General features: G+C 45.5%; 3 protein-coding genes and 1 pseudogene across 3 annotated transcripts; 2 read left to right on the top strand and 2 right to left on the bottom strand.

The window, feature by feature from the left end:
- Window positions 1–284: 284 nt before the first annotated feature.
- LOC127784943 (probable E3 ubiquitin-protein ligase ATL44) lies at window positions 285–1,254 on the bottom strand. Its single transcript, XM_052312371.1, has one exon. It carries the CDS (start codon window positions 1,095–1,097, stop codon window positions 492–494), a length of 606 nt encoding a protein of 201 aa, XP_052168331.1. The 5' UTR covers window positions 1,098–1,254; the 3' UTR covers window positions 285–491.
- A 6,073-nt stretch (window positions 1,255–7,327) lies between these two features.
- Window positions 7,328–12,007, top strand: LOC127783574 (protein PIN-LIKES 7-like). Its single transcript, XM_052310760.1, has 11 exons — window positions 7,328–7,517; window positions 8,863–9,028; window positions 9,111–9,190; window positions 9,452–9,576; window positions 9,882–10,006; window positions 10,108–10,344; window positions 10,437–10,556; window positions 10,678–10,778; window positions 10,882–10,934; window positions 11,027–11,212; window positions 11,333–12,007. Exons 2-11 carry the CDS (start codon window positions 8,894–8,896, stop codon window positions 11,455–11,457), a joined length of 1,287 nt encoding a protein of 428 aa, XP_052166720.1. The 5' UTR covers window positions 7,328–7,517; window positions 8,863–8,893; the 3' UTR covers window positions 11,458–12,007.
- A 3,122-nt stretch (window positions 12,008–15,129) lies between these two features.
- On the top strand, window positions 15,130–19,461 carry LOC127784208 (protein PIN-LIKES 7-like). The gene is made up of 3 exons (XM_052311398.1): window positions 15,130–15,647; window positions 18,563–18,733; window positions 18,854–19,461. The coding sequence occupies exons 1-3, from the start codon at window positions 15,578–15,580 to the stop codon at window positions 19,003–19,005; spliced, it is 393 nt and encodes a 130-aa protein (XP_052167358.1). The 5' UTR covers window positions 15,130–15,577; the 3' UTR covers window positions 19,006–19,461.
- On the bottom strand, window positions 16,049–18,057 carry LOC127784207 (uncharacterized; annotated as a pseudogene).

The raw sequence follows: 19,461 nt of genomic DNA on the forward strand, positions 1-19,461 counted from the left end.
ACAAACAGTTGCGCGTGCGAAAATATCCCAACCCAACCCGCGCGGCGGGCAGCAGGCAGTGCCCCCATGCCGGCCACGATGTGACCGGCGGCCTCCCCCCGCCGCCATGAATGATCGCTCCACTCGTCCACTTGACCACCAAAAGCGACACACATCTGATGCCTTTTTCTCCTTTTTTCCATCCCAACCTCAGCTTACTGGTCACATATCTCTTTACTATTGCTACTCTAGCTGTGTACTATAGCATCAGTACTAAGGAAGAAGAAAATGACGGTTAATTATCGTTCGAAAAAGAAGGGAAAATGATGGTTAATTAACAGAGATGTGTACATGCATGTATTTACAGAACACATGTATCTACTACAGTTGCATTGCTGCGTAGTACAAGAAAAAATCTCTCGGAACACGTATCTACTATTCACGTTTTTGCTAGGTGTGTGTGTATGTACAATCGAATGATGCACGTACGCGAGCGAGAGAGAGCTGGAGCTCTACGGCACCGATGTCCGGCAGCCGCCGCGGTCGCTGGCGCCGGTGGGTTGCGGTGGCTGTGACGACGCCTGTGCCGCGTCGGCGGCGCAGCACGGCGGCGGGGGGTCGGTGGCGGCGGCGGTGACTGCAGGCGACGGCGCCGCGAGGACGACGATGGCGCGGCGGCAGGAGGGGCAGGTGGAGGTGGACACGAGCCAGACGTCGACGCAGGCGGCGTGGAAGCCGTGGCCGCACGGCGGGAGCACGCGGACCTCGTCGCCGCGCGCGAACTCGGCGAGGCAGATGGCGCACTCCGGCCGCTCCTCCTCCTCCTCCGCCGCCGCCGCCTCGGCGAACGACACGGTCGGCAGCGACAGCAGCGCCTTCCTCTTGAGCCCCTTGCATGGCGCCGGGGGCATTGCCTCCTCCGCCTCGACGGCGAACGACGACGGGTTGCACAGCCGCGAGCACCGCGCCACCAGCGCCAGCCCGACGACGCAGAGCAGGAAGCAGAGCACGGCGGCGAGGATGAGGAACGTGTCCGTGTGGACGCCCCGGCCGCCGGACGCCGCCGCCGTCGCCGTCGCGGCGGTCAGGTGCTCCGACGACTGCAGCAAGTGACGCATGGTAGGTGAAGGTGAGACTGAGAGCACTGCCAACCACTGTGCCGACGAGGGGCCAGTTAAGCAATACACTGACCTAAAAATGGTGAAAAATGGAGAAGGCAATGCAAGAGTTAGGCGCTGGGAGGGTGCATTTTTATAGTGTGAAGTGAAGGTGATTTGTGCTGGTTTAAGTGATTAATTAAATTCATGAGCTCATAAGTGAAGTGTCACTGTCCTGTCCACCAATTCTTCTAGGAATTATTATTTTTTTGGTTTTTTGTCACAGACGTGTGCTGCTGCCTTGGAGCTGAATTCTCCTGTGCTGATACAGCAGCTTTGGTGCGTTTGTCCCTTTTTATCCTAAATCTGTGGCGTTTGATGACTTGATCGATCCAGATTTATGCAGGCACGAGGTCTTAAATTATGTTGCCTTTTACTTAATTTATTATTACTACTGGCAGAATTAAAGCAAAGCACATTGCGACGGTGGTAGTAGCTAGCTTTGTCCAATCTGCACGTTGTAGCGGAGAAAGTCGACGTGGCGATGAGCGTGAAAGTGCATGCAATGCAGTTTACGGAAAAAAGTGTGATTATTCCACGATCAAGCGCTAAAAAACAAAGCAGTATTCGCGGACGTAGCATAGCAGGAGAGAGGAGACCGACCAGGGCCATGTGTAGGGTTCATGAGCCACGTCGGATACATGTCAAAGCACAAGTACTCGTACGTACTACTGCAAGATCTGGATAACATAGGCTATTAATTAGTTAGTCGTCGCCACCGTACCAACCTTTGAGGAAAAAGAAAATAAATGGTGTACCCTGACTCCGATCCATCCTGATCTTCTGTGATTAACTCCATCCATCAGTAACCAGTGTCGTTTTCTGCATCATACTAATGTGGTGTTTAAATCTTCTGAAAATAAAGATGAAAATTAAGTGTTTTACGTAAAACGAGGTGGTAATATCGTATGATTAATTGAGTTTTAATTGTTACAAACTTGAAAAATGAATTAATCTGGAATTTTAGAGCAACTTTCATATAGAAAATTTTCGCACGAAACACACTGTTTAACAGTTTGAAAAACGTGCTATGAGCATCTAAAATTTAATCCAAGTCTTGTTGGAGAAGCGAACGCAGCCTAATTCATAATCACATAGTATTCACCTTGTGCAGTTTTGCCTGTAAACTTGTCTAAGTTCAGTTCTCAAAACAACTTGTCTAGGTTCAATGCACGATCTCGATGTAATCTATCGTTAATTCTATGATTTAATTTCTATCCCGGCCAAACACAGGCGAGGTTACCGGTCGCATTATTTTAGCTGATCCAGGACAGGATAGACGGCACAATTGTGGAGGTCCATTGGAACACCTCCCATATACATTTCCCTGTGCCGTAAAGGTTGGCGCACGCCACGCCACGCCACGGCGCGTACCGGGCGCCAACACGTGCTCGCCGCGGCCTAAAACCCTCACTACCTCGTGGCCCCAGCGCGCGCGCCCGCGCACTCGCCGAGCCATCGCGCCGCGCGACGTGCGTGCGAAACGCCGAGAATTTTCGGGGTTTTTCTCTTCTCGTAATTGGACGCGACGCGACGCGACGAGAGGCCGGGGGGGCGACGAGTGCGCGGCCGTCCCCAGCAGCAGCAACAGCAAAGCAAGGGCTCACATCAAGAACGGGCCGCTCTCTCTCTACCCAAGTTGCGACAATATGCGTTCTATCTCGCACGTTTCTTTCTATCTTCAGGGCACTCTGCTATGTAATCTAGATTCGCGATCTTTGATAGAGGCAAATCATTTCACGTTGATTTACAAGCCCAAAGTGCATCTAAAGACGGGATAAAGTGCAAGAGGAGTGAAGTACTGATCACCTAAACCAAACCGATGGACGGATGGATAAGTTTCATCAGAACGGTGGTATAGGCTTTTCGATGGGCCAAAGTGCTCAGGTACAGGTACGGATCGAGCAGGAGAGGTCAAGCCAACACTCGAGGGAGAGTGAGCGAGTTTGGTGGCACGTCATGCGATCGCACGTTGCCTCCATCGGTCAAAACGGCACATCATTCGGGTAGACGCCAGGTGGGGATGGGGACGGGTGCGTGCGAGCTTTTCTGCTGTCCTGCCGGCGTCGGGAGCTAGTAGTGGCGGCCGCCGTGCTCCGATGGGGATGCCTCGGTCTCCGGCCAACGACGTACGGCTGCCTGCGCAATGCTACAATGCTAGTACATGCCCATGCGGTTTTGAAAGGTCAGTGTTATGTTTGTGTCGTCTGGTACGAAGAGAGTTGGGGACCTGGGGTTTGTTTGGTTCGGTTTATTGTCATCATTTATCAATAAAAGTCGTTACCCTTGCCTAAATTCGTGTGCTCTAAAATTTTATCGCACTTTGCACAAGTCTATATAAGAAATATTGTCACATTTTCTTCAAGTTATTGATGCTTGGGACCTATTTGATACACTACAAGAAAACAGCTATACCTAATTTGAACAAACTTGAAAAACCTTAGACGTGTTAAACTTTGCAAGGTGTGGCTGCAAATCAAAATCAAACATTTGTGCTGTTGAAGATGAAGGGAACTTGGATCTAGCAGCCAAGTAATGGTATGACTCGGCTGGGTATACTGGTAACGAGAGGATTCAGAGATCACGAGTCATGGTGTCACTAGTAGACACAATACTACTGATATATTCAGGTACAAATGAGATAAGTGACAGTGTGGTTGAACGGGGGGAATGGGGGCAAAGGATGAGAGGAGAGGAGACAGGGACAAGTGGCAGCAGAACCATAGGAACAGTAGAGCTGCGCAGTTGGTGTTCTTATCTTGTTCCTTTGTTCCAGCTGAGCTGAGTGTCTATGTTCTTATCTGGTTTGCTGTTCTGTCTCCTCTTGTACGAGTAGTAGGGTGTAAATTGTTTCCAGTTGCCACCTTGGGCTAAGTTGGGCCGTGACTCGGTCGGTGACTCTAGTGGCCCATAGTGCGAACGAGACACAGAATCGGCAACCACAGCCCACGTAGACTTGCAAATTGCAACGCGAGTGAAACCACGTGCTGTCACCCCTAATTATGTGGGCCTAACTGGGCTACAGAAGATTTAGGTGCTATCGTCGGACCTCGAATTGGAAACAAGTTCACTTTACATCCCTTATCGAAGGATGGAGTTCCAACCGCGAATGTCAACCACAAAACCAAGTATAACGTATCTCTCATGTTGCAAAACTAACGTAAAAGAGATCACAAGGTAGTATTGACCCGGGTTTCGGCCACTGAGAGACAAATGTATACATTTGCTTCCTTCGAGTGCACACGACCAGTCCCACTTCGTGATTGGAGGCGACCTTCGTGACCTCACGTTCACCGGTGTCGCTCGACGAGCTATCCTAAATCGATGAGCTAGGTGCCATCCACCGTGAGCTATCCCCAAGCCGTGTTCCGGCGAGGAGGCTCCTACTTGTGATCAACGATGGGGCGGTAGCAGGCAAATGCCGCGGCGATGTCGATGTCGATGTTGGTGAAGAGGGAACGGACGGGGACATGTGACGAGGAGGAGGAGAGTGTCTTGGGGATGGGAGAGAGGGAGGGGGGTGTGGGCGTGTGGCAGAGGAGAAAACGTGACACGAATGGGAGTGGGAAGGACAACGAGGGGAAGGGTGGACAGCATGTACGACGCGAAGGTGGCACATTGGAGTTGTGTTTAGCAGTCGTTCTCTTTTCCTTTTTCTTTAGTTTTTTTCTCCATGGTATAAGCCAATCTGGCTGATTGCGGTGTGTAATCCTTTTTTTTAATATATTGACGTACAATTCTTTTGCGTGTTCGTGAAAAATACGAAGGTGGCGTTGATGTCGGCGCCGGCTGGCATGTTGCAAGCCTGCTTGACAGTCGACGCTGCCCTGCCGGGCTTGATCAACTAGAAATTTGCTAGGGTCCGGAACTCCGGATCGGTCTTGGAGGTAGAGGTGGGCAGAAAAAGACCGAACCGAAAAAACCGAAATCGAGAAATTCGGTCCTAGATAGTGAAATACCGAATTTTGTTCGGTCAATTCGGTTAGTCACCTTGGTTAACCGAATAGACTAAAAAGACCGAATTAATAAAAAAATATCTAAATGAAACCTACAATCCACTAAGTTCAATAGGATTAAATTTTAATTTTCACATCCCTACTTCTTCTAGGCATGTAATCTAATAAGAGTCTTTACTCATATGTGCTTACGATTTTTTTGTGATTTTTGTATTGAAAATTTCCATTATTTCTTTGCATACATGAAAATGTTGCTGAATTTCGGTCAGGACCGAGACTGAGACCGAAAAGATCAAGACCGAATTTATCGGTCCTGATATTTTTTGTGTTGAAATTCGGTCTTCACTTTTCAAAGACCGAAATGACCGAAAGACCGAAGACCGAGACCGAAATTTTCGGTTAGACCGAATGCCCACCCTTACTTGGAGGCCCATGGACCAATAACGAATCCAATTGGGGGAACACAGTTACACAGGTGCTGAAACACATTGCGGCGTACGTCATGGCTGACTCAAACTAGGCAGAGCATGCAGCAAATGATTGGATTTTGGGGGCAGTGTCATTGCTGACTGCGATTCGCATGTTGTTCATCTACCCGTAGCTTCTCTCCGGTCCATCCAACCGTGTCAACATCGTTTAGGCATACATGATACAGCATTACACAACGATCGCTCGCCGGAGTCCGGCAGTCACATGCTGCTAATGCTGTTGGTCCCCCCTACTTGACCGCGATCGGCCGGTTCTTCCTCTGCCTAAATGGCTAATTTTAAACGCCTAAATATATACATATATACTCCTACTATACACATGTGGTTGATGATTCCGTCCTGTTGAACCAACCCCTGATCTATCACGCATTATTGGATCTTGTTGGTGCATTATTGCAGCTGCGATATATCAATGTGTGGTCTCGTGCGTTCCCTCCAGAAATGTAGCGATCTGAGAGACAGGTTCGGATGGCCACAGGCTGCTGCAGCTGTCTGCACAGCTGCACAGTTTTGAAATTGAAGGGATTATTGCAGTGTAAATACATGTATGAGGGAATGATCTAATATCAAATAATTAGAAGGAGTGAGACTTGAATCCGGATCGATTACCCATCACCTTATGAAGCTAGCCGGAAGATCTCTGTACGTTTCTCGGATTATTGCAGTGTACTGGCGTACATTGGCATTGTCGATCGATGACCATCTGCCAGGTGAAAACGTGCGTGAATCTTGAGTGTAAATTCGAAGGAGTCTTCCTAGCAGCGCATAGAAATGGAGAGTGAATACTCTTTGCTGCTGATGGATGATCGATCGATCAACGCTGCATTTGATCATCCCCCAGGTGCGTGCGTGTGAAAAATGAGCAATTTTACGGTACTTGAGGAGATACCATGAAGTACCATTTTTTCTATTGTAAATTTGGTATCTCATGTTACCTAAGTACTGTAAGGTACCATGAGGTACCAAAATTTATAATAAAATTTTAGTACCTCATGGTACCTCCTCAAGTACGGTAGAATTGCTCGTGAAAAATAGAGATTAATTATAGTAGATTTTGTTAACCTAGCTAGAAACTATCAACATCGCAATTAGCGTGCATACATGCACATGGCTGACAAGTAGTAGTTATACAAGTGGTTTGCAAGAGCAGTCTGAGTTGATCTCTTTCTTCTCGATCGAAGGCGAGCTTTGAGTCAAAAGTCCAATTTGTCTACGTTGAACGCCCAGGATTATCATCAGGTCCTGACTTAAACTCGTCGCCGCATAGACCTACGTATCAGATGAATCTGTCGACAAATGTACCCCCTTGATGAGATGAAACAGTAAAAGGATAATCAGAGCAGCAGTGCCAGTAGAGTATCCCATTCAGAGACCTCCACGTCACCACGGTGCCAAAAGGAAGGAAAAGGTAGAAAAAGGGATATACCGATAGGAACATGCGTGGTCAATAGAGTTATAGAGAGATAAGAGAAGAGGTAATAATAAAACTTAAGGATGGCTGCTTGCATGGAGTAGAAAATTACAAGGGCCAATCAATCAATCAATGATGGCTCGTGCAAATTGTACAGGGTAGCGACAGGGCGCGCGGAATTAGGAAGGAAACAGCAGCATTTGCATTTGCAATTGCAACATGCAGCGGCGAAGACGATCGATCACTGATGACGACTGGGACAGAGAGATGACAAGGACGGATGCTGGCTGAGTTGGCTGGCTCCCCGGGGGTGGATGCGGTGTAGGCCTCATCTTCTCCCTTCTCTCGCAGCAGCCGCAGCGGCTGCGTGTTTGAACACGCTCTCTCTCCTAGCTAGCTCTCCTCTTCTCTCCTACGTATATAAGCGGCTTCCTTCCCAACTAATTATAATGCATTTCAGGTGGATCGATTGATTCCATTACCCAACCTCAAGCTAGCTAGCTCTCCACCGTCTGCGCCCATTCAGGTCAGCTTCTGCTTTCTGACTGACTTTGAGTTCTTCCCATGTTTTGTCCTCTGTCTCGCGTTCTCCTTGATTTTGGGAGCTGGTAGAAAGCTAAGCTAGATTTTAGCTTAGCTCCGATTGCCACGGAGATCGTCTGGAGCATGATTCGTCTGCCCTCCTGCTTCTTTGGAGGAAGCTAGCTAGTTATGTTTTCTTGTGCATTTTTTTCTCTTCTTCTTTCTTCTTCCTCGCTTTGCCTCGTTGATTTGGTGTTGCCTAGTCTTGCAATTAGTTCTCAAACTTTGCTTCCTGTCGAGCAACTTGAGGCAATGAGCTGGCTGTTTTGAGCTGCATGATGTTTCCAGCTACGAGTACTGAAGATGCAGTTTCTGGTAACTGCTGTCAGATTAGGACTGTAATTAACGGCTGGCTTTGCATTAGCATTCTTTCCTTTTTCTTTTTTTTCTCTTTTTGAAACCAAGCCATTCTTTCCTTTTTCTTGTTTACATGAATGCGTGCGTTCTTTTTTCTTTTTTGAACTTGTCATTGTTCTTGTAAATCTGCTAAAGTGCTAATTTGACAGCTAGGTTCCTGCTAAAATGGTTTCTGTATACATGAACGAAGTATAAAGAAACTTCCAGCTCTATACGGTTCTATCGCTGGCCTGAGAATAAAAAATTGTAGTTCAATGCCTCATCAGTGGACAACAATATTCTCTGATATTTAAGTTTCCATTTTCTTTCTTTTTTGGGACCTTGCAATCATTCCGTAAAAGGAGGTGTTGTGCCCAGCAACATTGACTTGTTCAGTGTGCTCGAGCTTCACGTCTTTCACCCTCTTGTAGGAGACGATGACCAAGAACAGTGCAAGCAATGTGGATATGTCATTTTCAAATTAACTAACACATGCTAGAAGATGGAAGAAAAAAATATAAATAAAAATGGAATATTAATAACTGTATTAGTAGTACTCAATTGCGTTCCTGAAGTTCTCATACGGTTCCCATACTCCTTTTCTTTTTCTTTTTTTAAATAAAAAAATAACTAATGTATGTGACTAAGAAATCTAAACGTTTCATTTCTTTATTGATCGATTATCTTAGCAGGGTGTACGAGCCCTGAAGAACTTTGAATCATCTTTTTTTTATTATTTTTTTAGAGAAGGGTATTTTTTACCCGGCCTCTACATCTAACCGGATATATATGGCCATTGAAATAGGGAACTTAGCCCCGCAAACAATCCAATCTGAAATTCGCACCATAGGAGATTTGAATTCAGAACCTTAGAATACTACTCATGTCACTGTAACCACTAACTTTGAATCATCTCCTGAGGACTAATCACAAGACATCGGAAACATTTCCAGAAAAGGAGAGTTTAATCCAGCATCAGAAAAGATGGGCTTCTTGTCATTGCTTCTTGTGGCTTCTATGCCAATCGTTCAAGTCCTACTCATAGGTGTTATTGGAGCTTTTCTCGCTTCTGGTTACAGCAAAATTCTAACCTCAAGCGCTCTAAGGGATATGAACAAGGCGAGCTCTCATTAGCACATCACTGTTCAATGCAAATTAATCTGGTATTGTCTCTGGCTAAACCTGTTGAGATTTCTAACAGGTTGTTTTCACTGTCTTCACACCATCCCTGATGTTTGCTAGCCTGGCTAAGACGGTCACACTTTCTGACGTCATTTCTTGGTGAGTTTATACTTTATATATATGCGGTTACTACAAAGCAGCTCAGTCAGACTTTTCTGAATTTTTTGAAGTGTGGACTCTTCTGAATTTTAAAAGAATTCCTGTTTGAAATGACATAGTACTAGACTACTAGTACCTTTAGAACACTAAACAATGTTACACAAGTCATCTTTTCATTCAGAGGCAGGGCATATAAGATCTAGCTTCAGTTTCTGTTTGCAGGGTAACCCAACTGGACTAACAGAAGCCTTTATCATGCAGGTGGTTTATGCCAGTTAATATAGGAATCACATTCATTGTTGGTGGCACTCTAGGCTGGATAGCATGTAAAATCCTGAAACCACCACAGCATTTCCGAGGAATGATCATTGCCTTCTGTTCAGCAGGTTCAGTTTCCTACTCCGGAGATACATAATACTCCATCCGTTTCGAAATGTTTGACACCGTTGACTTTTTAGCACATATTTAACCGTTCGTTTTATTCAAAAACTTTTGTGAAATATGTAAAATTATATGCCTACATAAAAATATATTTATCAATGAATCAAATGATAGGAAAAGAATTAATAATTACTTAATTTTTTTAATAAGACGAACGGTCAAATATGTGCTAAAAAGTCAACGGCGTTAAACATTTCGAAACGGAGGGAGTAGTATTTACAGTGCTTCAACTAACAAAAATAAAACGCAGGAAATCTTGGCAACTTGCTCTTGATCATTGTTCCAGCAGTCTGTGACGAAGACGGCAACCCGTTCGGAAAAGACCGGAGCCTTTGCCGCTCTCGTGGGCTCTCCTACTCATCATTATCCATGGCTGTAAGCAAAATTATATTTCTGCATCTCGCATTCACTGAATTATCGTGTGCCTTTTTCATTCAGTTGAATAACAGAATTGATCGTTCACTCTGTATCTGCAGCTTGGTGGCTTATTCATATGGACACATACATACAGCCTCATGCAGAAGGCAGGCAAAATGTACCACAAGATGCAGTCCAAAAGCATCCAGTGCCCGGCCGACAGCGATGAAGAGCATCATCCTGCACAAGGTCATGATCAAGTAAAATTAGACGGTGAAACTGCTTACGCTGATGAGGAGGCGGCTCTTCTGGTGTCAGCTAAACTGGCTCCTGAACACAATGAAGAGAACCAAATGGTAAGTCGACTAATTAATGGTCAGTCCAGTGCACCATTGTCTGGTTCGTTCCATGCAAATCTTCAGAGAAAACTGATTTGTCAGAAATGCAGGAAGCTCCACTTCTGACTTGCGAGAGAGAGATTGCTAACAAAGGAGGATTCTGGACAAACCTGAAGGAAACCGTCCACCAGGTTGTCGAGGAGCTGATGGCACCACCAACTGTATCTGCAGTATGTTCCTGCCAAAACCAGTTACACCATTTTCATCACATCAAGTTGATATCAATGCTCATTGCTCATATTGGCAGTGTCAACTGATTGCACTGAAGTTGTCTTTGTGTTGTTGTTTCAGATACTTGGATTTGTTGTTGGCCTAGTCCCATGGTTGAAATCTCTTGTCATCGGCAATGGCGCCCCACTGAGAGTCATCCAGGAGTCCCTCCAACTAATGGGGTGAGTGAGCATTTACATGTTAGGTTTCTCCATTTCTGTCTGCCTTAAACAGCATATTTCAAGTGTTTCCTCAGCCTTTACTCACGGTTCGTTTGTCTTTCAGCAATGGCACGATTCCTTGCATCACCCTAATCCTAGGGGGGAATCTGACACAAGGTAGGTGTTAATTACTCATGAACTAATGATATGGAAATTAACTGCATCATCTTGTGAGTTTTCTGAACTTCTCTGAATGTATGTGCATGCAGGGCTACGGAAGTCGGTGCTGAAGCGTACGGTGATCATCACGATCGTCTGCATACGCTACGTGATCCAACCCTTGATCGGGATGGCGGTTGTCCATGCTGCCTATGGGGTTGGATTCTTGCCACAAGATCCATTGTACCGCTACGTGCTGATGATGCAGTTCGCGCTGCCACCTGCAATGAACATCGGTAGCCCCTGAATCCCATGCAGTTTCATTCTGATTTCTGAAGTTTCTTCTGTCCATGCTTCTAGGAAGATCTTGATCACCTGATCATGTGTCTTGTGTGTGTGTGATCTGTTCGATCCAGGAACCATGGCTCAGCTGTTTGATGTTGGTCAAGAGGAATGCTCAGTGATCTTCTTGTGGACTTACCTGATTGCTGCCATTGCACTCACGACGTGGTCGACGATATTCATGTCCATCCTGTCTTGACGTTGAGGGTGACAAGAAGAACCAACTTTGTGGCAATATTGGTTTAGCTGGAATGATTCAGCTCACGGATAAAATGTAAAGAAGCCGGAGACAATGAGCCTCTCCGAAAGAGCCGAAACTGAGGCTTGCCCATGAGCACCACACGTCCACACGTGTATAGAAATTGAATCAGTATTTTTTTTAGATAATGAAAAATAGCATGGTGGCCCGCGTAGATAACATATAATTTTTTTAACATATTAAAAAATATTTTTATTTTTTTCAGTTATTTCAAAATTGTATTTTTTATATGGACTCTACACTCTACTCCCAATCATCCTCACTTTATTAAATTTCTAATTTTGTAGTTCGAAATTTTGTTATTTCTAAATTATACTCTTCTTATATGGACTTAATAGTCTATCGTCTTCTCTAAATATTCTTTTTTTATTTGAAATTTTACTTATTTCTAAACTGTACTCCTATATGGACTTAGACTGGTGTAACGCACATCAGTCGTGGCGTTGGTAGGAAATACTTAACAATTCAATAAAAACCCTAATTTTCAAAACTCGTTCTTTGGTTGTGGTCCTGTTGTGTCTGTGTGCGCCAAGATCTCACTCTCTATCTCTCTATCCCAATTCCGAATCCGAAATCAAATCCTACTCTATAAACCCTCCAAATCAAATTTTCCTTGTAAAAGTCTATTACACTCCCTCTTGGTCATTGGGCCGAATCTCCCTTGCTCGGCCCATTTTTCCCTTTCGGCCTATTCCCCTCACGTTCCCGCTCGAAGGAAGAGCTCTCTCTCTCTCTCTCGCCGCGTGTTGCCACCGGTGCCTTTTTTATTTTTCGCCTCGCCGCTGACTCCCGCGCGTGAGCGTCGTGGCCGACCACCCGGTCGCCGCCGCCGTATGTCTCCGCTCGGCGCCGAGCCAGCCACCCTCCCTTTTGCCATCATCACTGGCGTCATCTACCCGGCCCCGCACTCTGCCGCATGCATAAAAAAAAAGCAGCAGCCACAGCTCTCCACCACCTCCTCCTCCCTCTCCCTTTTCCCCAATATGGCAAGGGACCAAGCTGCTTTCCCTCGGATGCAACTAGAGATCGAGCGCCCGATTTTTTGGTAAAAATCGGGCGCTGTTCTACCAAGTAGATCGGAAATATTTCACTAAGTAGATCGAAGATGTTTCAATCTTGTAAAAACTGAAATACAACCAAATCACCTCATTAAACATTTTACTACAACGTATGAAACAACGGTTTCCAAAAAAATCGGGCGTTGTTTCACCCTATATAAAAACAATGTTTCAGCAAATAACGAAAGGATGTTTCAATTCACTGCAACATTTGATCCATACATACTGAAATATCACAAGTACATTTATTGAAACATTGTTGGTGGTACAAAAAATAAAACGGATTTCCTTAATAAAGCGCTTCCGTAATATGCGGGTGATTCGTTGCAGCGACACGTGTGGTGGGGTGCGTGGTGGGGATGGCGCGGGAGCGCGCGGGCGCCAGACGCGAAGAAATTTCGCTTTCCCTCACCGTCTCCTTTTCCTTTTCCTGACCACTGCTCGCGTCACCTCTATCACTCTTGTCTCCTAGTGCCAACATGCCGCGCGCCTCCACCGCCTATCTACGAACTGCCCTCCCCGTTCCACCATCATACAGCGCCTATAAAACCCACGCCTCTCCTCTCGTTCGGCCGCTTCCCTTTTCGCCGCCGAGCTCCAGCACCAAAATCCGCCGCCGTCACTCCCACGCCGTCGTCCACCATCGTCAAGTGCGCCGGAGGAGCCAATGCTCTTGGAGGCGCTTGACACGGACTCCGGCCACTCCTCTCCTTCCCCTTCCCCGACCCGAGGCCGAGGCGATCACATCCCGCGCCTTCAGCCCTCTTCGCAGTGCCACCCCTCTCGGTACCCCTCGCCGCTCCGACTCCCTTTTCCCTCTCTCCTTTAGGTGTTAATTAGCCCACCGTCGGCCGCCGCAGCTCGCCGTTGCTAGCCTCCCTCGGCGCCACGTCTCTCCCCGCGATTAGCCGCCCTCGGTCCTCGGTCATTGGTGGATGTGAGGTGATTCCTTAGCGTAGTTTTGATTCGACTACTGCTTGTGAAATTGCTATGGTGGGCTGGAACACGTTGCTTTTGACTGTGGCTGATGTGATTAGCTGGGCCAGGGAGGCCATCCAAATCGTTTGGCAGGGGGCCAACTCTTGATCTGTTAAAGATTGATACATTGTACTACTCCGACCGGGCATGGTGCACTGTCGTGTCCGCGTTGTTGAGAAGCACTCTCTTAGAAACATTTGAAAAAGTTTTAAACAAAATCGTATGCAAAAACAAACAATCTTTCTATGAAGCTTGCAATAAGCACTTAATTTCGATGACTTGCTGAGTACACCCTGTACTCACCCTTGCTCTACATAAATAATCCGGTTCTTCCAGGAGCAGTCTGGCTTTAAGCAATTTTGACGAGGTGTTCCCAAGTCATGCTTGTGGCCGTGGGGCAGTCTTCATTTCCGTTTTCTCTTTTGTAATGCACTTGTGAGCTCGAGGTCTACCCGTAGCCTCAACATGACTGTAAAACTACTCTTAATTAAGAGACCGCTGATGTTGTGATATTCTATCTTCCTATGATACCAACGTGGTTTCTTGGGACTGGTATTGGCTTACCGGTTAATTTGGAGCTTCTCACGGTAGTTCCCGTCTGGAGCTAGTTTGGGGCGTGACAATTCGACTTTTAGAATTGTATACCTACACAGACTCTTGTATACTCTTTCAATTTTTTATTTCTTAATTCTGATTTTCTGTTATTTCTTATTGTATTTTTATATGAACTCTAAAACTTATCTTTAAATATATATTTTTTAATTTTAAATTTTAGTTATTTCTAAATTATACTCCTAATCATATATGGACTCTTAACTCTTCTTTGCAATATTCATTTTTCTATTTCAAATTTTAGTTATTTCTAAATTGTATTTCTATATGGAATCTAACCTCTAGTTTTTTCATGTTTTTTAATTCCGAATTTCACTTAGTTCTAAATTGTATTCAGACTCTATTCTTCTCTTCCAATATTCTTTTTTTTTAATTTTGAATTTCTGTTAATTCTAATTGGTTTTTTTATATAGACTCTAGCTCATCTTTTAATATTTCTTTTTAATTCCGTATTTAAGTTATTTATGGACTCTAAACTCTTCTTCCAATATTTTTTATTTTGAATTTTAGTTATTTCGAAATTGTATTTTTATATGGACTCTAAACTCTAGTTTTAGTTTTTCTTTTTTTAATTCCGAATTTTAGTTAGTTCTAAAATGTATTCTTGTATGGACTCTATTTTCCTCTTCCAATAATTCTTTTTTTATTTCCGGATTTCAGCTATTTTAAAATTATATTTGTACATGGACTCTTATTTTTCTTTTTCTCCGATTAATATGAGAATTTCTAGGTCCTAAGAGTGAACATGGAAGCTTCTTTTTCTATTGCTTTAATAATATAATAAATAGATAGATTCAAGGATTATAGACTAGGCATAGGTCCTCATACACACAAAAAGAAAAGATTGGGTACATGATTATTTATGTATCCCAAGTTTTTGGTCCATTTGGTTTGCAACTGAAAATACAAGTGGCAAAACCATAGGAACAGTAAAGCAGCAATTCGTGTCAGTCTCCCACTCCAGCGTGCGCATGCTTTCGTCGGCGGCCGGCCGCGCGCGGGTCTTGTTGGCAAGCGGGAGGAGCGGCGACGCCGCGGCCAGGCACCCACGCGCGTCGCCCCGTGGTACAGCCTCCGGCGACTCCGACGATGATGCCGCTCCTCCCCATCCGCTCCGGCGCCGCCTCCTATGCCGCTGCTGAACGGGGTAGGTTGACACGGCGGAGGTGGCGCGGCGCTGGCGTTCGTGGTGGTGAGCCTCGGGAAGGGCGGGTGGCGGCGCTGTTCCGGCGGGGGTTGGCGGAGTGGTCGTCGCTGCGTCGGGTGTTCGGTGTCGATGCCGTCGAGAGCGACAGCTTCCCCTTCCGCCTCCGCGACGTCTGCGCCGCCACGTGCTCGGGCGGACGGCCGCACAGCCATCACCGCGGCTTCCGGCAGGGTGGCGGCCATGGGCAACTCCACCGCTGACCCACATGCTCCACAACAAGCAGGAGTTCCCCCTTGCCACTGGCGCCGTACGTCGTCGATTCGGATTCGGATTCGGTGAGCACCGCGCATTCATGATTATAACAGGCTCACAGCATATAGAAATACACTCAAAAGTCTAGTAAAATTTTAAGTACAAAGACTGTAAACAGCTAGACTTAAAGCAAAGCACTAGAAGGAAGATCGAAGAGCTTGTTTCGGCATAACATACACAGTATCACAGATTTTAAGAGCACCCAAGCTACTATCTCAGATGATTTCACACATACCCTTTATTCAATTCCTGCCATCCCTTTATTCACAATAAAAGCACACAAATAGATCACTTCTTATTACTAACCGATATGTTAAATAGCACTATTTGCTACTCCCTCCGTTTCATAATGTTTGACACCGTTAACTTTTTAGCACGTGTTAAACCGTTCGTCTTATTAAAAAAAATTGTGAAATATGTAAAACTGTATGTGTACATGAAAGCATATTTAACAATAAATCAAATGATATGAAAAAAATAAATAATTACTTAAATTTTTTGAATAAGACGAATGGTCAAACACGTACTAAAAAGTCAACAGTGTCAAACATTTTAAAACGGAGGGAGTACTTAACAATCGATTACATAGGGATGTATGGAAATGTATGCCAGATAAATGGCACTGTTTAGTAATTGCTTGGAGGGTTTTCTAGATCACGCGTTTCGGTTGGGACAGTGATCAGAAGCGATCCCTTCGAGCTTCTGGCTAGCTTCACAAGTTAGTGGGCTAGCCGGTCTGAATTTGAAGCCTCACTGCTTCTTTTTATTTGATATTAGATTCTTCTCTAATATTCGTGTTTTTAGCGGAGCACGGCCGCTCAAGAGATGACAGGTGATGAGGGACTTCAACTTCTTGAAACTGTCCCAAATGTGAACCTTATATCCCTCTTTGTCACCAAGCATCCTGAATTCCTCCTCGATATCATTTATGTAACGCAGTCGGATGTCGTCAGGTACCTTAAATTTCTGGAAGTAGGCCTGCTGGAAGTACTCAGGTACATCTAATTTGTCAACTATGTTCATAAAATCCTGAATATATCTCTCCTCCATATCTTGCAGTGCCTTTGTCTTCTTCGCTGCCCGTTTATCAGCCATCATCTCAATCCGAAACTGCTGTGTTTTCTCCCAAGCCCGGATCTTGAGTTGCATTTCGTGGTTACGCATCCCGAATTTCTCCTCTACATCATTCCTGAACTTAAGTAGGGTATCTTCATGTAACTTACAATCCGTGAGGTAGTACTCCTGGATATGCTCAGGTATGCCTTTCCTGGCATAACCAAGCTTGATAAATTGTTGCTTGAACCTCTCTTCCATATCTTGTACGGCTTGTGTCTTCTTCTCCGTTGCCGCCTCCTCGATCCAAAACTTCTCTGCTTCTTTCCGAGCCTGGACCTTAAGCTCCCCCTTGTGATCAAGTATCCTGGAATTTCCCTTGAAAACGGCAGTTATGAACTTGACCCGGAGATTGTCAGGCACCTTGTAGTCATTGCAGTGTTGCTCCTGGAGACCCAGCCTGATGTGCTCAGGTAGGTCATAACACTTGAGAATCCTTGCAGTCTGTTGGTTGAATTTGTACTCCAAATCTTGTAAGGCCTGCGCCTTCAACTTGTTGTAATCCTCCGAAATGTAACCCTTAGGTGGTTCCTCTTCATCATCAGGCATCCTCATCCTGAATTTAATCTCCACATCGTTTATGTAGCGCAGCCGGAGATCATCAGGTACCTTGTATTTCTGGAAGTAGGCCTGTTGGACGTAGTCAGGTATGTCTATTTTGTCAAATATGTTCATGAAACGCTGAATGTGTGCCTTTTCCAGATCTTGCAAGGCGTGCAAGCTTCTTCGCTGCCCAATAATCGGCCATTGTCTTGATCCGAAACTGCTGCGATTCCTCCCAAGCTCGGACCCGGAGTCTTGTTTCGTGATTACATATCCCGAATTTCTTCTCCACATGGTTCTTGAACATCAGCTCCTCGTCATCTAGCTTGATTTCCCTGATGTAGGCCTCCTTGATGCGCTCAGGTATGCCTTCTATGTCAAAAGCATGATTAAAAAGTAATTGCTTGTACCACTCTTTCATGTCTTGCAGGGCTTGCGCCTTGTTCGCCGCCCCCGCCGCCTCCGTCCAAAACTTGTCTGCTTCTTTGCGAGCCTGGGCCTTGAGCTTCTCTTCGTGATCAAGCATCCTGGGATTGCCCTCGAAAACGGCATTCACGAACTTGAGCCTGAGATCGTCAGGCATCATGTAGTCATTGCGGTGCTGCTCATGGAGATCCAGCCTGAGGTGCTTAGGTAGTTGGTAACAGGTGAGAATCTTTGCAGTTTGTTGGTTGAATTCCTCCTCCAAATCTTGCAGTGCCTGAGCCTTCTCCAGCGCCCACTTGTCGGCCACCATCTCCACCGCCCGCAACTCGATCGCTCAAGATTTTTCCAAGATTGCGGTGGGAAGCTGTGCCAATGTGAAGACCGACCAGCTTTAAATCAGGGGGGAACCGTGGAGAGCGCTTCCGAAGCGAAACGGAGACGGAAACCAACCAACCTGATGATCCTCGCTCGCTCCTCCCCTCTTGCGCGCGCGGTTGCTCCCCGAATCCGAATCAACGATGGGATCGGTCCAAAGCCACCGCCGCCGGGGGAATGTATCCGCAACTAGAATATGCATTCTTCATTTTCAGCTGTTAAGTTGGATTTTTTTTCCTCGAACGATTTTCAGCTGCTGGATTAAACGTGGACGAACGGGATTGATCGTTACAGTAATCAGCAGTAAATCAATGCCATAAATTTTACACTATGTCACATCGAATGTTTGTCACATAGATGTAATATTAAATGTAGAAAAAAACTAATTACACAGAATACGTGTAAATTGCGAGACGAATTTTTTAAGTCTAATTAGTACATAATTTGACAATGTGGTGCTATAATGAACATGTGCATGCAGGGCTGAAGCGTACGGTGATCATCACGATCGTCTGCATCCGCTACGTGATCCAACCCTTGATCGGGATGGCGGTTGTCCATGCTGCCTATGGGGTTGGATTATTGCCACACGATCCATTGTACCGCTACGTGCTGATGATGCTGTTCGCACTGCCACCTGCAATGAACATCGGTAGTCCCTGAATCCCATGCAGTTTCACTCTTGATTTCTGAAGTTTCTGTCCATGCTTCTAGGAAGATCTTGATCACCTGATCATGTGTCTTGTGTGTGTGTGTGATCTGTTCGATCCAGGAACCATGCCTCAGTTTGTGGACTTACCTGATTGCTGCCATTGCGCTTACGACGTGGTCGATGATATTCATGTCCATCCTGTCTTGAGGTTGAGGGTGACAATCAAGAAGAACCGAATTTGTGATAATATTCAGCTCACGGATAGCACGTAAAGAGGCTGGAGACGACGAGCCTCTCGATTCTCGAACGAGTCGTACTTAGGCTTGTCAGCACCACATGTGTGTAGGAATTGAAGCAATATTTTTTAGATAATGAAAATTCAAGGAGTATAGACTGGACATAGCTCCTTACACAAACAAAAAGAAAAGATTGGGTATATATGATTCTTTCTGTATCCAAAATTTTTGCCCCATTTAACTTGTAACTGAAATACAAGTGGCAGAACCATAGGAACAACAAGATGCAATTCGTGTCCCTATATTCCTCTTTCTTTTCTTTTCTTTTTTCCTTTTTTGAGCTGTGTCATTGCCTGGTTTGCTGTCCCTTCTCCTTTTTTGACGCGTTGGGAACTTGGGGATTCGTTGGGTCATGGCTCGTTCAGTGGCTGTGACGGAAGAAAATTTGGTAGAACGGCGGTCCTTCCCCTATCCGTAGAACGGCCGTCCTAC

This window comes from Oryza glaberrima, chromosome 9 (assembly GCF_000147395.1).
Source record: "Oryza glaberrima chromosome 9, OglaRS2, whole genome shotgun sequence".
In the NCBI taxonomy this organism is placed as follows: Eukaryota; Viridiplantae; Streptophyta; class Magnoliopsida; order Poales; family Poaceae; genus Oryza; species Oryza glaberrima.

Bases quoted from the DNA above. Each gene is read 5' to 3' on its own strand.
- LOC127784943 (XM_052312371.1), bottom strand. From the start codon at position 1,097: ATGCGTCACTTGCTGCAGTCGTCGGAGCACCTGACCGCCGCGACGGCG.
- LOC127783574 (XM_052310760.1), top strand. From the start codon at position 8,894: ATGGGCTTCTTGTCATTGCTTCTTGTGGCTTCTATGCCAATCGTTCAA. The intron at 10,779-10,881 runs GTGAGTGAGCAT...TTTGTCTTTCAG, and splicing joins GAGTCCCTCCAACTAATGGG to CAATGGCACGATTCCTTGCA. The intron at 11,213-11,332 runs GTAGCCCCTGAA...TGTTCGATCCAG, and splicing joins GCCACCTGCAATGAACATCG to GAACCATGGCTCAGCTGTTT.
- LOC127784208 (XM_052311398.1), top strand. From the start codon at position 15,578: ATGCTCCACAACAAGCAGGAGTTCCCCCTTGCCACTGGCGCCGTACGT. The intron at 15,648-18,562 runs GTGAGCACCGCG...ATGTGCATGCAG, and splicing joins TCGATTCGGATTCGGATTCG to GGCTGAAGCGTACGGTGATC. The intron at 18,734-18,853 runs GTAGTCCCTGAA...TGTTCGATCCAG, and splicing joins GCCACCTGCAATGAACATCG to GAACCATGCCTCAGTTTGTG.